Source organism: Acinonyx jubatus, chromosome A1 (genome assembly GCF_027475565.1).
Source record: "Acinonyx jubatus isolate Ajub_Pintada_27869175 chromosome A1, VMU_Ajub_asm_v1.0, whole genome shotgun sequence".
NCBI lineage: Eukaryota > Metazoa > Chordata > Mammalia > Carnivora > Felidae > Acinonyx > Acinonyx jubatus.
In genome coordinates this window covers 192,546,702-192,567,700 of record NC_069380.1, presented here as the reverse complement: position 1 = coordinate 192,567,700, position 20,999 = coordinate 192,546,702, and the positions used below count along the sequence as shown (strand labels likewise).

The window sequence follows — 20,999 nt, the reverse complement described above, 5'->3', positions numbered from 1 at the left end:
ACGGTTGTGAGAGGGAGGAGAAGTCCGAACGACGGCGGCGGCGGCCGCGCGAGGCGTGCACACCACCCCCCCAAACGGCCGCAGGCGGGCGCACGGGCGCGCGGAGTTTCCCCGCCCCCTCTTTGCCGCGCTCCCACCGGTCGGCGCGCGTGGCCGTGTCCGCGGCCGCCTCGTGCGCGTGCCACGCCCAACGGCCGCGCGGGGCGAGAGCGAGCCGCGGCCGCCGCCCGGGCTCCAGAGCGATCTCGGGGGCCTGGGGCCTCGCGCGGCGGTCTCGCCGGCCTTTCCCGCCCGCCGCCACCCCCCCGCGCGCCCGCAGAGCCTTCCCTCCCCTGGCGAGGGGCTCCAGTTTGGCCCGGACCCGAGGAGGCTTTTATTTTGGGGCGGGGCGACACGAAAGCGCGATGAGGGTTTTTCGACTCGGGAAGCAGAAGTGCAGCGCTTCGGCTTCGCAGGGAGTTAAAGGGGGAGCAGCGAACGCATGGTTAGGGAGAGGAGATAATAACCCTTGTGTTTTCTAAGCCCCCACTGTGTGCCAGGCACTGTGCTGAGCAACTTGTGTGGCTCTCATGCGCTCCCACGAGGATCCGAGGAGGTAGGTGCGGGGATTTGCCCTATGGCAGTGGATTCGGTGGGCCCGCGGTGGAGAGGCGTGCTCAAAGGCACACAGACGGTAAGAGGCAGGTGCTGGTTGGAACTCGCGGGCCGTCTGACTCCTAGTCCCGCAGCCTCCTTTCGTCCTTGTGCCAGCGCCCTGCGCGGCTCCAGGGCGCCGCTGTCCCCGGAGTCCTGGTCCCTGGGGGCAGCAGCATCAGCCTGGCGAGGCCAACTGCTGCGAAGAGTGCATTGGCGTTTGTACTGGAGCCACTTGTGGGCTTCAGGGAGACGCGGGTTGGAAGTGGGATTATGACAAAGGACACGAGAGGCTTTGGGCTTTCCTTTCTACGTGTATTCGCACGGAGGGACGTGCCTCCCTCCACGCTTCCGGAAAAAGGATAGAATCGAATGAATACGTGCGAATGAACGTGGAAGGTGTTCCTCCTCGGATTTGATACTGGTGGTGGGAAAGTCCCGCCAGCAGCCAGTTAGGCTCCGAAATTGGTCTAGACCTTGAAGCCTTTTTCTTGTCTTCACCGGGGCAGGCTTTTGAGAAGGACCTTCGGGAGGATCGTTTAACTTCCTCGTTTTGTAGTTGGAGAAAATGCGAGTCAGAGCGATGAGTTTCACATCTCGCCCGCCTGCGTGGGTTGAGATGCGAAGATGGGACGGAAAGGATGGTGCCCAGTTACAACGTAAATTTAACCACTGGAGCTTATGCTAGGTGAATTACGGGTGATTGAGAGGTGTTGGAAGTCTTGCCCTTACGCCAGTCGGGACCTGGCAGTCGGGATCTTCTGCGGATGAAAGCCTCTCTGCATTCATTTCATGTGTTGAGCGTTTCCTGTTAGGTTCCTGTCTGTATGCAGCAAATACAGAAGATACCTTCAAAGACGAGTATAGGTTTGCGATATTTGAAAGGCAGTATGCTCCTTGGCTTAATAAAATAGTTGTAGGTCCAGGGGCGCCTGGATGGCTGTTGGTTAAGTGCCCGACTGGATTTGGGCTCAAGTCACGATCTGTTGGTGAGTTGGAGTTCCCCCTCGGCCTCTCTGCGCTGACGGTGCAGAGCCTGCTTGGGATTCTCTCTCTCCCTCTCTGCCCCTCCCCTGCTCGTCCTCACTTTCTAACTAAACTTAAAAAATATAGTTGTAGGTTCAGATCATTACTTGACATCACAAATATCTCTACTTGAGAGAAAAAAACTACAATAAAAGTTTTGGGACTAGCTCTTGTGAATTAATTTTGCTTGGGATGGCTTTCAGCCTTCCTTCAGAGCTTTTAGGATTGGTCTTTAAAGAATTTTTTTGTAGTAGGAGGGAATACATAATTTACATCCTTGTTAGGAAATTAAAAAACTACAAAGAATCAATATTTGTAAGTGTTTCCATTTCCCAGTACTTTCCATGTTTGTTAACAGAAAGTAGCAATAGATAAATCAAAACACTGTATGGCCAAGTTTTTTGTTGACGTTGCCATAAATAACAGATTGCTTTAGAATGTAACATTGTTTTACTTAGAACTGGCCTTCTCATGTAGCCATTTTAGTTACCTTTATTTAGTTGGGGTTGCCTATTGAGTTAGCATTAGGTTTCAAATGTTAAAACATGACATAGAAACTGTTAATTTTTTAAATCCAGCTGATGGTATCACTGCTCGGAGTAGAATGTATCAGAATGAAATATCCTTATGCATTGAGAGAAACTTGTTTCTCTTTCAAGTATTTCTTAACCTGTTCTTTGCCTCAGGCGAATGGTTATCAGTTGGTCAGGAATATGAAAACCGAGGTATTTTACAGATTGGTAGCCTGGTTGATCTCTTGTGCGTGCGTTTATTAGGAACAAACGAAGCAAATTGTGATAATACAAGGCTGGTGAGCCTCCCTCTTCCCAGCCAAGTCACGTTACTTTTGTTATTAAATCCTGTGTGTCTAAGCTCTTGTGCTTCTAACTGATAGAAAAGTAGGCACTTCTTTGTTCTTTAACTCACATTCAGTTGGCTGTTCTCAGCTGACAGTCTGCTAAGGGTGCATCAGAAGATTTGGTAATGTTTGTTGCTGACCTACTTGCGGTCGTTTTTTCTTTTTTCTTTCCTTGTAATTTACATTATTATTTTGTTCTTTTAGTACTTTGCATAGAAAGTAAAGGGTGGAGGTTAGTTTTAAATTTTTATAGGTTCATGCCTTAAACTTAAATTTTTATAGGTTTATGAATTTTATGTGGTTCTTAGGATGGTTGGGGCAATGTTAAAAGATGATATTTAATATAAAGCCTGAATTTGTGACCAAAACCAATTTTTTCTTTTTGCCAGTTTAATTACCTCCTTGATCGTTCAACATTTTGTAATTAGATTGGTTTTTTTTTTTTAATGATATTTCAGAATTCACACATGCATTGTGTGTTCTTTTGCAAAGAGAATTGTCAGAGTAAGTAGGTTTAAAAACTGCTTCCCCCCCCCCCCCCCCCCGGCTAGTCAGTTCATAGCTAGTAGGAAAAACCTTTAGTTGCAACACTGCCCTTCCAGCCATGGAGTTAAATTTAGATTCAGCAACTGTAATCTCACTTGTGGTTGCTGATCACACTGGTGGTTAACTAGGTTTATTATGTTTTTCAAATCTTAAAAATCACCTGTTTATTTTTTTTTAAGTATCCTTGGACACCCTGTTTGGCCTGGGTGGGGAAAGCTGAATTGCAAGCCAGGTGATAATGGTGAAGAGCCAGGAATAATCTGCACATGAAGAGTGGCCTTTATAAAACAAAGTAGTTAAAACATTTTTCTCACAGATTGTGGCCTTAGTGTGTTTAGATGAATTGATTTCCCCTTTCATCCTCTGGCAGTTTGTCATGTTGTACTATTGTTCAGCTGCTCAGCTTGTTGTGTTTCAGGTATTTAAAAAAGTAAATGCTAGAGATGGCTCAGAGAAAGTGGCTTCCTAGATGGGGCACGCTGCAACTCTGGGGATGTTAAATGGCTACTTAACAGCATCATTGTGTATTTGTATAGCCCTTTATATATTCTAAAAGTGCTCTTACATGTCTTAGTAGTCTTATGTTTTTACTTACAAAGGGAATTGAGGCTCTGAAACCCAAAAAGTTGTCTGTTTTGTAAAGCTTATATGTCTAGCAGTGAACTGTAGAGTGTAGCTATTTCCTTATTCAAAAAAGTTTGTAGGATTCAGAATCTGGAGTCCAAAACCTTTCCAGGCTTTTTTAGGCTGTGACTCAAGTATACCCTGTGTTCATGGACTCTCTGAGCCTGCTCTGTGATTTGTGAAATCTAAAGGATGGGAAATTCATGTTTTCAGGAATTTCATAGATGAGGCAGTAGTATTAACCATAAAGTGTTTTTTCACCTCACTGAGAAAGAACATAGACTGTTGCCCAATTATAAGTCCAGCCGATTAGCTTTTAACTTTGGAGTGGGGAATGGATGGATGTTAAAAAACCAAGAAAAGCTAGTAAATTGTTAGTTTTTTTCAGTTCCTTTTGAAGTTTTTTTCTTTTGAGAAAACTTGAGTTTGAGATAGCTAGAAATTGATGTTGAATAAAATACTATTAACGAAATGATTGCCCTTAGATTTCCTTAGTTTTTCCACTAACATCCTTTATCTGTTCCAGGATCCAATCTAAGATAACACATTGCAGTCTCTTGAGTCTCTCTCTGATCTGTCACAGTTTCTTTTCTTTCTTTGTCTTTTATGACCTTGACACTTGATCTAAATTTGGGTACACTTGGTGTTATGGGTAGACTGAGGTTATGGATTTGGGGGAAGAATAAAGGTGACTTAGCCTTCTGATCACATCAAGGGGTACATAATGTACTGGTTGAATTTAACCTTGGTCGATTAAGTGGTGTCTACCAGGTTAGGATTTTTCCCCTTGTTTTCTTTGTTACAAACCAGTCCCCAAGGAAGAGGAGAATCAGAATTTGTGGACATAAATTAGCTATGTATTAAAGCTATTATTGTAATTACTAAATATTGGGGGGGGGGGAGACACTTCAAAGTTATGCTAATATATGTTAGCTCTGTTTCTTAAAGGTTTCTTAAGCATATGTTAATTTGTTTCTATGTTTCTTAGCATATGTTAATATGTTTCTTTAAAGGTTCCTTATAGCATTTATTACTGGATCTTGCTTGTGGCTATTATCTTAGTGTAATGGTGATTCTTTATTTCCTTTGTTCCCTCTGTTTGAAATTCTTCTGTAAGGCAGCTTTGTCTCCTTCCCCTTTATTTTTTTATTGACTTTATTTTCTTACTCATTAAATTTTTTATTTAGGCATTTATTTTTGTTACTATGGAGCCATGGATATTTTATTCTTTGGTTTGTAATCCAATGTTATCTAAGTTTTTTTTGCTTTTTTACTTACTGCTCAAATTGGTGCAGTTTTGGCTCTTGTGTCCTTTTAACATTGCCCTGAGGTTTTTTTTTTTTAAACACTTTCATTTTTTAAAAAAAAATTTTTAATTGTTTTTGAGAGAGGGAGAGACAGAGCTCAAGCAGGGGAGGGGCAGGGAGAGGGAGACACAGAATCTGAAACAGGCTCCAGGCTCTGAGCTGTCAACACAGAGCCCCGAGAGGGGCTCGAACTCACGAACCGAGAGATCATCACCTGAGCCGAAGTCGGATGCTTAACTGACTGAGCCACCCCTTAAAGCATTTTCTTTATTTACCGGGTAGTTCAGGCTCACCTTGTATTTTGCCTTTCCTGCCCTAAAGTCAACCATTTCTCCAAGGAACTATCAGGAAGAATTAAAGGGAGGTGCAGGTGGTAAACGTGTAGAGTTTAGAAAACAGATTGAACAGTAGATCCCGTGATGGTGATACTGCTCTTGCTATGAGTACAGACAGTGGCTTTTGTATTAAAGTTTCTCTTGTTTTGGGAAAACATTTTGGTTTCTCTTACTGCCTTAATTTCAAATGTTTGAATACATAGCATAACCTTGCTACAAAATTTATGATAATTTAATATATATTCATATTAGTGCACACAAACCCTTGGTGTTTTTTTTCTTAGTGTTTTTGATAAATTATTAAGATAGGGCAAAAAGACGACTTAAACGTCCTAGTACTTAGAATTGACAGTTAACAATTTGCATCACTTTTTTAAGTAGGACTCCTTGTTTTTTCTTTCTTTCTTTTCTTTCTTTCTCTCTCTCTTTCTCTCTCTCTTTTTCTCTCTTTCTTTCCTTATTTAGAGAGAGCTTGGGGGTGGAGGGGCAAGGAGAGGGGGAGAGAGAATCCCAAGCAGGCATGGAGCTCCATACCATGAACTGTATGTAGATCATGACCTGAGCTGAAATCAAAGAGATGGAAGCTTTACCAACTGAGCCCCCCCAGGTGCCCCCTATGTTTTCTAGAATTTTTATGTAAGCTGTATCATACAATATGTGCTTGTGAAAAAAGTTACATTCTGTAAATACACCGAAATGTTATCCATTCACCTGTTGATGGATGTTTGGTTGGTTTTCAGCTTTAGGGTGTTACAAATAAAGCTTTCTAAGAAACTGACTAACTTTTCTTAAGTGGTTGCACCACTTGACACTCCCACCAGCAGAATTTTGAGTATATCCTGAGAGTTTCTGTATATCCTGGCCAACCTCGGTCAGCATTTATTTTGGTCGTTCTGACAGGTGTAGTGGTACCTTACTGTGGTTTTAATTTGCATTTCTTTGATTACTAAGGATGTTTAGCATTTTTCATGGGCTCATTTGGCATTCAAATAATTTCTTTGGTGGAGTGTTTTTTCATATCTTTTGCTCATATTTTATGGGATTGTTATTCAGTTATGAGAGTTCTTATAGATAACAAGTTTTCCTATCAGATATATGCTTTGAAATATTTATCCCCCAGTCTAGCTCGTGTTTTCATTCTCTTAAAAGTGTCTGGCAGGGCAGAAAGTTTTACAGAATCTACAGTATCAGTGTTCATATAGGTTATGTTTTCAGTGTAACTAGAATCTTTGCTCAACCCAAGGTCATGCAGATTTTATAGTTCTAGATTTTACATAAAACCATTTCGAGTAAACTTAATGTGGTGCGTGAAGTGAGGTTCATTTTTTCCAATGTATGGATATGCAATTCTTCCACCATTTGTTGAACAGAGTATCCTTTTTCTACCGAGTTATCTGCATTTACGTTAAAAATCCCAGTTGTCCTTTTATGTGTGGGTATATTTCTTAGCTATTTTGTTCTATGGATCTATTTGTCTGTTTTTACTTCCAGACTATTTTAAAAATAAATATACCAATGCTCTATTCTTTCCATGCCCTTGCAAATGGCAAGATTTCATTCCTTTTGATGGCTGATAATGTTCCATTTTGTGTGTGTGTATGTGTATGCACACACCACATCCTTATCCATTCATTAGTCGATGGACATTTGGGCTCTTTCCATAATTTTTTTTATTTTTATTTTTTTTATTTTGAAAAAGTTTATTGTATATATTTTTTGAGAGAGCGTGTGTGTGCCCACGCAAGTAAGGGAAGGGCAGAGGGAGAGGGAGGGAGAGAACGCTAAGCAGGCTCCACGCTCAGTGCAGGCCCCACAAGGAGCTTAACCAGCTGAGCCACCCACGTACCCTGGCTCTTTCCCTTATTCTGAGTGAAATAAGTTAGTCAAAGACAAATATCGTATGATTTCGTTCAAATGTGAAATTTAAGAAACAAAACAGATGAACATAGGGGAAGGAAAAATAAGATGAAAGCAGAGGGAAGCAAACCATAAGAGACTTTTAACTATAGAGAACAAACTGAGGATTGATGGAGGGAGGTGGGTGGGGGATGGTCTAAATGGGTGATGGGCATTAAGGAGGGCACTTGTTGGGATGAGTACTGGGTGTTATGTAAGTGATGAATCATGAAAATACACTTCTGAAACTAATACTACACTATATGTTAACTAACTTGAATTTAAATTAAATCTTGGAAGAAAAAAACTGGAAATGGCTGCAGAATACAAATCATGATAAAAACAAAAACAGATGAAGGAAACCAAAAGGGTAGATTGGAGTGAGAGTTATCATAGATGATGACGTTATTCCAAAGTACCTCGTTTGCAGTCAAACTATAGTTTAAAGCATAAATTAGATAATCAGTTATGCTCCTATGGGTGTATTTTTAAAATTAATTCTACCAAGTAAAAGCATCTTTTTACATAAACTAAGTATCACAGTTGATGACATATAGTAAGATTTTTACATATAAGCAGAATAATTTGAATGGTTTTCTTGTCCAAATGGAATTTCTGCTGGGATACTCCATGTATCAGGCTAATTTTTAGGCCTTAAATATTAAAAGAAGAAAATCTGATCCAATGGAAGTAACAAGTACTTCAAAGTTAGGACTCAAGTATTTATTGTGTACTGTATATGACAGCATAATGTTAATAAAGTTTTTCATAAGTAGAAAAGTACTATGAACAATATCTAATGTTTTGTGTATACTAAAAACACTTTTAAAAGTTTAAAAGCTATTATACAGTACATACTCAGCAACTGACTTTTCATTTTAACATTGTTTTTGAGATCTATTTCATGCTGACTTTGACCACTATAAATAGGATGACTTTATGTCTTGGTTTCCTAGGGACAGCCCTAATTCACTCCAGTTAACCTGGCATAATTATAAATAGTACTGCTTTTCAATCTTGTCAGTGCCCCATGTGATTATCTTAGATACAGTGTTTGAATGATCTGTATAAACTGCACCCTAATCCATTTCCTGTTTGACAGATAGCATAGGTTATTTGTGTTATGTTTCAGAAATAGGGTGGCAGTTAATTTCTCGCTTTATCTCTTGTGCCTATGGGTGTTTCTCTTGTGTATGTGTCTAGAAAAGATTGCTGGATTCATTGGAGCATTGTTGATTTTATTAGATAACTTCTCCACTGTGGTGGCAGCAGTTGGCATTTCTTCAGCTTTGCCGGTTCACTTTTCCCAACTTCTTGACAGTGTTGAACATTGACTGATATTTTAATATTTCAGGGGATCTTCTGTGAGAAGTGATAGGTTTTAGTTTGCATTTTATTGGTTACTTAGTTTATCATTTTTTGCCCATTTACTTTCCTGAGAATTGGCTCTTCCATTTCCTTTGCCTGTTTTTGTCTTGGGTTATTCTTTATTTTAGTGATTTGTATGAGAGTTCCATATGCATTCTTAAGGCAGATCATAAGATATTTTGCTCTTTTGACTTTGCCTAGAGTAAGCCCTTCCATTAAAAATTCAGGTGGAAGGGTGCTTGGGTGGCTCAGTCAGATAAGCATCTGACTTCAGCTCAGGTCATGGTCTCACAGCTCATGAGTTCAAGCCCCCGCGTTGGGCTCTATGCTGACAGCTCAGAGCCTGGAGCCTGCTTTGGATTCTGTGTCTCCCTCTCTCTGACTCTGTCTCTCTCCTCTCTGTCTCTGTCTCAAAAAGAAATAAAAACATTAAAAAAAATTTTTTTAAGTGTAGTTGATCTGGTTTACATCAGATCATAGTAATAGTACCATAGTAATGGGAAATCTTAAAACTTGAAAACCACAAGTTATATGACGTGATCTCACGTCCAACTGTAACTTTGAAGTTCTGAAGAATTTAGGATCAGTAAGAACATCTGAAATTATCTTCTTCTTTTTTTTTTTTTTTTGTTTGACTATGATCCAGGGAAAAATATAGCAATTTCTCATTCTGGTTTAGTCTAAGTATATTTGTTTAAGACCTAGGATCCAAATTCTTTTTACTGATACTCTAGTAACCATGCCTACAGGTAAACTACTCTCCAGTATGACTAGGAAGGTATTCTGTATTGATCTAGTGCCTGTAATCTGGGGAAAATGTGGACTGGCCTTGAACTAATTTCTTAGGTTTCAGTGAAACAGGTAGTAAATTGGACAGATATTCAAGAATAACGCAGGGGTGCCTGTGTGACTGAGTTGAGTGTCTGGCTCTAGGTTTCGGCTCAGTTCATGATCTCACATTCTGCGAGTTCGAGCCCCATGCCCAGCTCTGTGTAGACAGCTTTGGAACCTGCTTGGGATTGTCTCTCTGCCCCTTCCCTGCTCGTGTGCCCATGTGCACATGCTCGCGCGCGCGCATTCTCTCTCTCTCTCTCTCCCTCTCTCTCAAAATAAACTTTTTAAGATAAAAGGATAATGGCAGATGCACTAGATGAAGATAAACATGTCCACAAATTGTTCAGGAATTAACCAATCAAATTGTTTTGCCTGTCCTTTGAGAAAACTGAAATAAAATGTCTTGCCTTTTTTACTGTAATTGATCTGTACATATGTGTTTGCCTGTATGTTTAATTTGAGGATGATTTTATTCCTCAAATGAAAAGTTGGATTATCTCCTACCAGATATTTTTCCCAAAAAGTTTTATTTTGATAATAACAATAATTGAGGACTCAGTGTTTGCTGCCTTTCTTAATACTCAAAAGATACTAACTTTGTCATTGTGAGGACTTTGAGGTGGTAGATAATTTTTTTGAGTAAAAAAAACATTTTGTTAGCTCACCCTTTTTCAGATGATATTTGGTTTCATCAAGAAATGAACTAAGCATAGCATTTTTAGATTTTTATGGTTTCTCTTAAAGATATTAGAAGTTTTCCCTGATACTGACTAAAAATGTGATCACATGTGCCTCCTGTATGTCAGAGCTATATTTATCACCCTTGAATCTAGTATTGCAACAAATAAGAATGTGCTTGTAATCTTAGAAGTGGAACACTCTTAATTGGGTTTAGAAATTTAGAGAGGGGTGCCTGGGTGGCTCAGTCGGTTAAGGGTCCGACTTTGGCTCAGGTCATGATCTCACACTTTGTGAGTTCGAGCCCTGCGTCAGGCTCTGTGCTTACCGCGCGGAGCCTGGAGCCCAGTTTGAGTTCTAGGTCTCCCTGTCTCACTGCCCCTCCTCTGCTCACACTCTGTCTGTCTCTCTCTCAGAAATAAACATTAATTTGTCAGGCTCTGACAACTCAGAGCCTGGAGCCTGCTTCGGATTCTGTGTCTCCCTCTCTCTGCCTCTACCCCACTTGCACTTTGTCTTTCTCTCAAAACATAAAAAATAAACATTAAAAAAAATTCAGAGAAATTATGATAAGGTACATGCTGGAAATATGTACCTTTGAAGTTCTTATAATCATTTTAAAGAAATTAATTTTTGAGAATAATAATGAATTCATCAGATTACAATAAACTTGAATAAAAATCTAACCTGGTCTGTGGGGGTTTTATTCTTATGCTTATTTTTTAAAACCAAGAATTGCTAAAGTGTCTTGTCTTTGAGTTGGTTTTAGCTAAATAATTCAGTTTTTTCCCCTGCCATTTTTCCCCTGTGTACTTGATCTTTCAAGTTGAACATCTTCAACATTTTTTTCCAGGTTGAATTGACCAAAGCAATGGTTATGGAGAAGCCTAGTCCCCTGCTGGTCGGGCGGGAATTTGTGAGGCAGTATTACACGCTGCTGAACCAGGCCCCAGACATGCTACACAGGTAAAACTTTTTTTTTTTTTTTAACCATGCATGATCTAATGTTTTTTAGTATGTAGCTACTTATCCTTCAGAGTCTTTTGTCATGCACTTTGTAGACTTGTTGCATATATGTGCTTTGTACATAAGAGCCAATAAATGATGGCTATTAAAATTAAATTTTTAAGTAGAATATACAAGTATAAAGAAATTAGACTAAGTCACCTAAACTTACACATTATCAGAAAAATCATGGCTGAAAATGTAAAAATATGGTATTTATGCTTTTGTTTCTGTTTTTTATGGTGTTTTTTGGGGAATCATGAATATTTTGTAAGAATGTATTGAAGACTATTCCTACAGTAACATTTTTGTGTCCATGTGCTTTTAAAAATTAGGGTAACTTGGAAATGTGGTATAGGCTTGTAAATTAACAGTTTATGAAATAAACACAAAAAACTCTAGTAAAACCATGTTTACAATTTTTCTTTGTATATGCAAACATTTTTAACATACTGTCTTTTAGTTTTTTCGCTTGATAATTTGGGGTCATCTCATAAGAGTAGTACATGTATCATATTAATTTTAGTATTCACGTATTTTTTATTTTATAGAGATATATAGCATCTTTTAATCCCCGGTGGTGAATTTGTTGGTTGCTTCCATTATTTCTTCTTACAAACAGTCCAGCATTATACAAAGCTATAAATATACAGGTTGATTTATAGACTTGTTAGAATAATTTCTTAGAGATGCCAAAATGTGTGTTTGCTGGACCAGACTATTTCCCTCGTTACTTTGATCAGCTTGCATATTGGATATCACGTCCTTATTGGGTGAAAAAGAAAATTTATAAATTTGAGTCCTTGTTGTGAAAATGGAAAATATATATATTTTTGAGAATTTACAATTTTCTGCTTTCACCTGTTTCCTATTGATCTTTACTAAAACCTTTTAGTAAGACATTATTAGGTAGTTAACTTTATTTTGCAGGTAAGGATGTAAGTAAGCTGTTAAAAATTTGCTGGTGAGGGGTGCCTGGGTTGGCTCATTCGGTTAAGCACCTTTGGCTCAGGTCATGATCTTGTGGTTCATGAGTTCCAGGCCAGCGTCAGGCCCTGTGCTGACAACTCAGAGCCTGGAGCCTGCTTCACAGATTGTGTATCTCCTCTCTCTGCCCCTCCCCCTCTCATTCTCTCTCTTTCTCTCTCTCTCTCTCTCTCTCTCTCTCTCTCTCTCTCTCTCTCTCTGTTTCTCTCTCTCTCTCTCTGTTTCTCTCTCTCAAAAATAAATAGAAAATTAAAAACAAATCTGGTGTTGACATGACTTAAGTGATTGAACAGGTTTTCACATGTTTTTTTTCCCTTTTTTCTTTTTGTGTTTTATGTCAAAATTTGTTTCTATGTCCTCAGAGATTAGGTAACTTTGGACTTTGAAAAGGAGCAAGGGGTGCCTGGGTGGCTCAGTCAGTTAAGCATCCTACTCTTGATTTCAGCTCAGGTCATGATCTCACAGTTCATCAGTGTCAGCGGGGAGCCTGTTTGGGATTTTTTGCTCTCCCTGTCTGCCTCTCCCCTGCTCTTGCTTGCTCTCATTCTCTCAAATTAATACATAAAACTTAGGAGAACTAAGTGAAATTAATATAGTCCTTGTCGATACATTTATTGACTCAAGACCTTTTTTTTTTCACATTTTATCTTGAAGTACAACATACATACAAGCGTATCTCATTTTATTGTGTTTCACTTTATGGTGCTTTGCAAATACTGTGTTTTTTGGCAGTTATAAGTTTGTGGCAATCTTCAGTCTAGCAAGTTTATTGGTGCCATTTTTCCAGTATTTGCTCATTTTGTGTCTTTGTCAACATTTTGCTAATTCTCACAATATTTCAAACTTTTTCATTATTATATTTTTTAATGGTAATCTGTGATCAGTGACCTTTGTTGGTACTATTATAATTGTTTTATGGCATATGCCTACGCATGTAAGACCATGAACTTAATGTTCAGTAAATGCTGTATGTCTTCTGACTCTTACACTGACTCGTTCCCCATCTCTCTCCCTCTTTTTGGGCCTTCTATTCTCTGAGACTTAGTGGTATTCAAATTAGGCCAGTTAACTTAACCCTACAATGGCTTTAATTAGGTATTAAGTGGAAGGAAGAGTCACTTGTCTGTCCCTTCACATCAAAAGCTGTAAGTAGCTTGGTAGGGAATGTTGAAAGCTGAGATAGGCCAAAAGCTAGGCCTCTTGGCCTATTAGCTAAATTGTGAGTAAAAAGGAAACGTTTTTGAAATGAAAAGTGCTACTCCAGTGTACACATGCATGATAAGAAAGCAGAGCAGCCTTATTGTGGATATGAGGAACTTTGAGTAGTGGGATGGAAGGTCAAATAAGCCACAACATTCCTTTAATCCAAAGCCTGATCAGAGTAAGGACCTAACTCTTCAATTCTATGAAAGCTGAGAGAGGTGAGGAAACCACAGAAGAAGAGTTTGAAGCTAGTACAAATTAGTTGATGAGGTTTCAGGAAAGAAGCTGTTTCCGTAACATCAAAGTACAAGGTGAAGCAGCAAGTGCTGATGTAGAAGCTGCAGCAAGCCATCCAGAAAATCTAGATAAGGTAGGTGGTGAAGGTGGCTACACTGACAATAATAGATTTTCAGTGTAGATGAAACAGCTTTATATTGGACGTGATTCATGGGAAGATGTCAAAATATCAAGATGAATAGGAGTTGAGAAGAAGATCCCAGCCCTCGTGGATGACTTTGAGGGGTTCAGGACTTCAGAGGAGGAAGTCACTGCAGGTGTGGTGGAAATATAAAGAGAACTAGAATTAGAAGTGGAGGCTGAAGATGTGACTGAGTTGCTGCAGTCTCATGATAAAATGTTAACAGATAAGGAGTTGCTTCTTAAAGATGAGCAAAGATAGTGTTTTTTAAAATGTTTTAATTAAAACTTTTTTTTATGTTTATTCATTATTAAGAGATAGAGCATGAGCATGGGGGGGCGGGGGGGCGGGCAGAGAGAGGAGGAGACACAGAACCCGAAGCAGGCTCCAGGTTCCGAGCTGTCAGCACAGAGCCCGAGGTGGGGCTTGAACTCACCAGCTGTGAGATCATGACCTGAGCTGAAGTCGGATGCTTAACTGACTGAGCCACCCAGGCGCCCCAGAAGTGTTTTTTTTTTTTAAGATGGAATCTACTGCTGAAGATGCTGTGAAGATTGTTGGGAGTAACAACAAAAAAGAATATTACATAGACTTGAGTTGATGAAGCAGTGGCTCTCAGGATTTGAGAGGATTGACTCCAATTTCGAAAGTAGTTCCACTGTGGGTAAAATGCTGTCAAACAGCATCACACACTACAGAAAATCCTTAGTGAAAGGAAAAGTTAATTGGTGGAAGAAACTTCATTGTTGTCTTAACTTGAAGAAATTGGCACAGCCACCCCAGTTTTCTGCAACCACCACCCTGGTCAGCAGCCATCCATCGAGGCAAGACCCTCCACCAATAGACAGATTAGGACTCCCTGAAAGTGCAGATGATGGTTAGCATTTTTTTTTTTTTAAGCAACAAAGTGTTTTTTAATTAAGGTATGTACATTGCTTACATTGCTTACATTGTAGTAGAAATACTGTTGAACGTTTAATAGACAGAGGTGTAGTGTAAACAATTTTTATATGCACTGGAAAACCAAAAAGCCTATTTGACTCCATTTATTGCAATATTCTCTTTATTGCACTGATCTGGAACCAAACTCTGATATCTCTGATGTTTACCTGTAATGAAAAGTGGATTAGCCAGCATTGAACTGATGCACTGGCAGATGTGTAGCCTTTTAATAACTTTAAAATTTGCAGGGTAGACTTAGGGTACCTGTGGGCCCAATACTGTCCTATTTGAGGGGCCAGAGAGGGACAGAATCAGGATGTAGAATGATATGTATGGGTTCATTTGTGACAAATTGCATATCTGTAGGTAGTATAGGTAGCAAGAAATTCTTTTTAATTTGAAAAAAATTTTTTTAATATTTATTAATTTTGAGAGAGAAAGCACAAGCAGGGGAAGGGCAGAGAAAGACAGACAGAATCCCAAGCAGGCTTGGTACCATCAGTGCAGAGCCCGATGGGGGCTCAAACGCAAGAATTGTGAGATCTGACCTGAGCAGAGATCAAGAGTCAGATGCTTAACTGACTGAGCCGCCCAAGCGCCCTGAAATTCTTTTTTTTTTTTTTTTTTAAGTTTATTTATTTTGAGAAAGAAGATGTGAGTGAGCAGGGGAAGGGCAGAGAGAGAGAAATCCCAAGGAAGCCCTAGACTATCCGTGCAGATGTGGGGCTCAAACCCATGAACCGTGAGATCATGATCTGAGCCGAAATCAAGAGTCCGATGCTCAACTGACTGAGCCACCCAGGCGCCCCAGTTATCAAGAAATTCTAATAGCAGTTATTTCTGGGTTGGGGCACTTGTTAGTGTATCTTTGTGTCTGCATCTGGCTTTCCTGATCCAGTATTTTTTTTCCCCCCTGATCCAGTGTTACAATGAAAAAACAAAGCAATTGAGGATATAGGTGAATTCAAGCTATGGGGAATTAAAGTCTGAAGCTCTTAATGCATGAGCAAGAATTGTTAAAAATTACTCTTAAACCTCACCTGCAGGAGTTACTGGTTTTGTTTTTGTTGTTAAATTACTGATTTTTTAATGGAATCCCCTCACATGCATTCTCAGATATAAAAGGTTTAGTTAGACTTTGTAAGCTTACGGGATAGTGTAGATGTCCTCATCTGTATTAAAGCTGCCTGTTTTCTTCTTGAGTGAAAACAGGAACTTGTTTTATTCTAAGTAGCCTTCCTGACATGAACCTACGAGATCTTTCCCAACACAATCATCCTACTCTGAAATCTGGAGCTTATGACTTATAAAGTGTTCTGCCTCATTGACCAAATTTATTTCTATTCAGCAAATGTTGAGTGACATGTAGGGAGTAGATCTGATTGTATACAAAAATGAAAAAGAAAAACACTTTGTTTCCAAGATTCTGCCAGTGAGGCAAATAGATACCAAACATGAAAAATAAATATCAAGGCTTAGGATGCTTGCACCTGACAAGTAAATTATCTCTCTGTTTTACAGATTTTATGGAAAGAACTCTTCTTATGTCCACGGGGGATTGGATTCAAATGGAAAGCCAGCAGATGCGGTTTATGGACAGAAAGTAAGCATCCCAAGCTTTGTGTAGGCTGTTACACAGCTAGAAAATAACCCATATTGAGGCAGGTACATACGTAACAGATTTGCTGATATTTAAAGACGAAGTTTTTCAATTTCTTTTTAGCAGTTTTGGTGTTCAGTACCTATTTGGTAAAGCCATTGAAAAGCTTAGGGTGTCAGATTTCCTTATTTTGAATAATTTGTTCTGAAAATTTTCTGTTAGGAGGTAATTGGTTTTAGCACAGGGATCATTCTCGTTTACTGTAAACCTTTTTTAGATAGGTCAATTCAGGACAGTTTTAAAAAGCTCAAGGCGGTCACTGGGGATATCCTGTTCTAAGGCAAATTAGGGTCTGTGTAGTTTGTAATTTAAACATGCAGATTATCTCTACTTGTGTTGTATTAAAAACTTGTTTTTGTTGGAGATTGTAAATTTTAAGTCATTAACTCTTCCCTTGATTCTTTAGGAAATCCATAGGAAAGTCATGTCACAAAACTTTACCAATTGCCACACTAAGATTCGCCATGTTGATGCTCATGCCACTCTGAATGATGGGGTGGTGGTCCAGGTGATGGGGTTGCTCTCCAATAACAACCAGGCTTTGAGGAGATTCATGCAGACATTTGTCCTTGCTCCTGAGGTATGAAGAAACAAACCACGAAAGGTTGTACAAATCTTTTTAGAAAGTATTTATTTTGAAATTTCAAGCTTACAGAAAAGTTGTAATAATAGTACAATACCTCATACATACTCCTTACCTAGAGCCATTGCCAACACTTGCCTGTACATTAGTAATGCTTTTTCTATTTACCTGTCATTTTAATTCAAAACCATTTATAAGTAGGTTGGAGACATCATGCCTAGTCATCCTCAGATACTTCAGTGAGCATTTTTCCTAAGCGTAAGGAATACTCTTTCTTAACTACAGTACCATTATCTATTTGTTTGTTTTTGGCAGGGGGAGCACTTTATAACTTTTGTGGCACAAGATGTTTCAGGCTCATTTGATACTCTCCTTGCTCCAGCCCTAGTCCTAGCCCCAGCCCAGCCCCAGTTCTAGAATCAGCTGTTTCTTCAGGGAGTCCTGTTTCTTTTCCTGCTTATCATGAAAGGAGCCACGGGTTTATGTTGAAGAGTTTGCACTTGTACTGTCTTCCTGACTGGTGCACACTGAACAAAGTCAGGAAGCCTATCTGCATACGCATGTGGAAGTGGCTCAATAGGGACCTGCTGATTAGATGTTTTCTTTAGCATTACCCTTAAGATAGTTTTCTGTTCAGGGAGCCTGGGTAGCTCAGTTGGTTAAGTTCCGACTCTTAATTTTGGCTTAGGTCATGATCTCATGGTTCGTGGGTTTGAGCCCTGTGTTGGCCTTCCACGTTCAGTGTGGAGGCTGCTTGGAATATTCTCTCTTTCTCTCTCTGTCCCCCATAAATAAATGAATGAATGAATGAATGAATAAAAGATAATTTTCTGTTCAGAAATAATGAATCTAAAACCCCTGTCATCTTACTGTTTGAATAATAACTCAGTTGTCTTTTTGAGAAATTAACGTGTTTCATTTTAGTCATGAGTTTTAGAGGATGGCTTAGATTATCTGTAGTATAAAACTTGATGAATTTCTAACTATACAGAGTCATATGGGATATGATTAAGAAATATTTTAAGTTTGCTTAAATTTCCTTTTCCTATTAAAGAGGAAGAATCTAACGTTACCTTATATAATGCATTGTTCTATGAACTGTCTCATTTAATATCCAAAGCTCCTACGTAGATAGGAGATGTGATATCCCCCCCCCCCCTTTTTTTTAAATGTAGATGAAGAGACAGTGTTGGAGCTTGAATAGTTAACGACATAGTTGGATTTATACTCTGGTGTAGTCTTCTAGGCAGACCTTTTCAGCTGTAGCACTGTTGAGTGTTTATATCAATATTCTTGGATACAGATTTAAGGAATTTTAAGTACGTGCTGCAGTTGGTAAAAGTAGTTACTGTTCAGATTTGAGGTGGTGACATGTTACGTACTTTACCAGTATTTGGCTGTCCATCTGGTGGTGTTTTAAGGGAGCAATATATTTGAGTGTAGTTTTTAATGGCTATAATGCAGAGCAGGGTTTTTCATTCTTGGTGTTAGTAACATTTTGGACCAGATAATTCTTTGTTGTGGCTGGCTGTTCTGTGCATTGTAGGATGTTCAGCAGCATCCCTGCCCTCTACTCAAGCAATAGCTCTCAGTTGCACTCTCCCATGTGAAAACTGAAGTATCTTCAGACATTGCCAGATGTGTCTGGGTGGTGCAATATTGCTCTTAGTCGAGAACCATTGGTGTAGGGTGATTTGGCTTTTGGTGAAGATCTGAATAAATGAAAAGTTTTTGTTGGCATTGCAGGGCTCTGTTGCAAATAAGTTCTACGTTCACAATGATATCTTCAGATACCAAGATGAGGTCTTTGGTGGCTTTGTCACTGAGCCTCAGGAGGGTAAGTTACTTGTCTAAATTTTTTTTTGATGGCATCAAGTTGACCTGAAGAGAGTATGGGTTTCTTGAGTGTGTTTATTATACTCTGTATTCTTTATTAATAACTTCTAATTGTCAAGACAGGGGAATGTCTGAGTTTTTAACCTACTCGAATCTAACAGGTCAACCTGCTTCACGGAAGACCTAAAACTCCAAAGTCAGTAGTAGGTAATTACTCACTGCAACAATGGTAGATCTCATGAACTGCACGGCACCTGCATTGTAGCAGGGTGCATTGCAAGAGTAGAACCTTAAGTTCAAGGATCAAAACCTTTTACAATAGGGAGTAAGTGCTCCCTTTGCTCTGGAGGGAGACGCTTTTCTGAGGCTGCTGTATAAATATTTCTAAAGGATAGTCTGGAGCAAAAGGTAGCCATTGCCTTAGTTGTAAGATGTGCAGAAGAAACATGAGAGACACCTGAAGAATGGTCTCTAAACACTAATAATAATTAGTATATCAGTACTTCTTATATGGCTGAAATAAAAATTTAAGTACTGTATATTTATTGTATAATACAACTGCCTTATAGATAAGTACTTTAAGTACTGTTCTCATTTTATAGATGAGGCCACTGAGACACAGAGCAGTAATTTGCCTGATGTTGTATATAGCTAGTTACGTGGTAGAGCCTGCATTGGATTATGGGCCTCAAAATGACCTCAGATTCCATGTTCTTATTCTTAACCCAGCTACTACATTAGCCTTAATTCTGTCCTTACAGCTTTTCCCATGATTTTACCAAATTTCTGTGTTTTATTTACTTTCTATATATATGTTTTTATTTCATTTTTTCTCTTAAAGTTTTTATTTAAATTCCAGTTAACATGCAGTGTAATATTAATTTCATGTGTACACCGTAGTGATTCCACACTTCCATATAACGTTAGGTGCTCAGTACAAGTGTACCCCTTAATCCCCATCACCTATTTAACTCATCCCCCCACTCACTACTTTTTTGATGGTGATGAACACTGTAAAAATGAATATAATGTTGACCTTTGAACAATATGAGTGTTGGGGTGCTAACCCCCCCCCCCCAGTCAAAAATCTGCATAGAACTTTAGACTCTCTATAAACTTGTTAACTACTAATAGCCTACTGTTGACTGGAAACTACTGATAATATAAGTCGATTAACATGTATTTTGTATGTTAAATGTATTATGTGCTGTATTCTTAAAGTAAGCTAGAGAAAAGGAAATGTTATTAAAATCATAAGGAAGAGAATTCATTTACAGTACCGTACTGTATTTAATGAGAAAAATCTACATATAAGTGGACCCACACAGTTGAAACCTGTCTTGTTTAAGGGTCAGTTGTATTTGAGAATTAAGCACAAATTAAGTTTCTTTACTCATTTAGAATCTGAGGAAGAGGTAGAGGAACCTGAAGAAAGACAGCAGACACCTGAGGTAGTACCTGATGAATCTGGAACTTTCTATGATCAGACTGTCAGGTAAGAAAAACTTTATCCAGAGCTGCATGAGAATTTGGGTTGTCTAGTCTTTCCCTTTGTTGGAGGGCAGTCGTATATTCTCAGAATTATCTCTGAAAATAACGAATTTCCTAAAAGAAAGGTTTTGCTTTTGGTATCTCTGAGCTAACAAAAATGTTATAACTTGTTTTAATTCCTATTGCACAATGAGAACTTACTTAAATAGTATCCATCAGTTGCTTTTTGGTTTCATTTTTTTCTTGGCCATAAGTGAAAAATAGATTTTGGAATTTTTTTTTCCTCCAAGATTTTATTTTTTTTAAATGTTTATTATTTTTTTTTTTTTTTGAGAGGGAGAGAGCATAAGCTCAGGGGTCAGGGTGCAGAGAGAGAGGGAGAGAATCCCAAGCAGGTTCCATGCTGTCCGCACAGAGCCCAATGTGGGGATTGAACCCAGGAACCCTGAGATCATGACCTGAGTTGAAGTCAAGTTGGACGTTTAACTAACTGAGCCACCCAGGTGCCCCTCAAAGATTTTATTTTTAAGTAAATCTCCATACCCATCCTGGGGCTGGAACTCACAACCTCTGTCAGGAGTCTCATGCTTTACCAACTGAGACAGACAGGTGCCCCTGATTTGGGGGATTTCTTATCAAGTATTTAACACATCAAGGCATTGCATTAAGTGCTTTGTGGGGAATAAATATATTCAAAGACTTATTTAGAGATCAAGCATAATTTGATAGAAATTCAGACATGAATTAAATAATTTCATTAACTCAGAC

General features: G+C 39.0%; 1 protein-coding gene across 3 annotated transcripts in view; it reads left to right on the top strand.

The window, feature by feature from the left end:
* Positions 1-20,999, top strand: part of G3BP1 (G3BP stress granule assembly factor 1) — a 35,859-nt gene that overhangs the window by 192 nt on the left and 14,668 nt on the right. Inside the window, exons 1-7 of one of the 3 annotated variants that reach the window (XM_027077506.2) lie at positions 61-595; positions 3,244-3,356; positions 10,960-11,072; positions 16,183-16,264; positions 16,728-16,901; positions 18,651-18,741; positions 20,142-20,235. In XM_027077506.2, coding sequence (XP_026933307.1) covers positions 10,978-11,072; positions 16,183-16,264; positions 16,728-16,901; positions 18,651-18,741; positions 20,142-20,235 — 536 coding nt within the window. In that variant the 5' untranslated portion in view covers positions 61-595; positions 3,244-3,356; positions 10,960-10,977. Of the gene's footprint in view, positions 1-60; positions 596-3,243; positions 3,357-10,959; positions 11,073-16,182; positions 16,265-16,727; positions 16,902-18,650; positions 18,742-20,141; positions 20,236-20,999 lie in introns of those variants that run through there. The other 2 variants (XM_027077507.2, XM_027077503.2) reach the window with 2 other exon arrangements.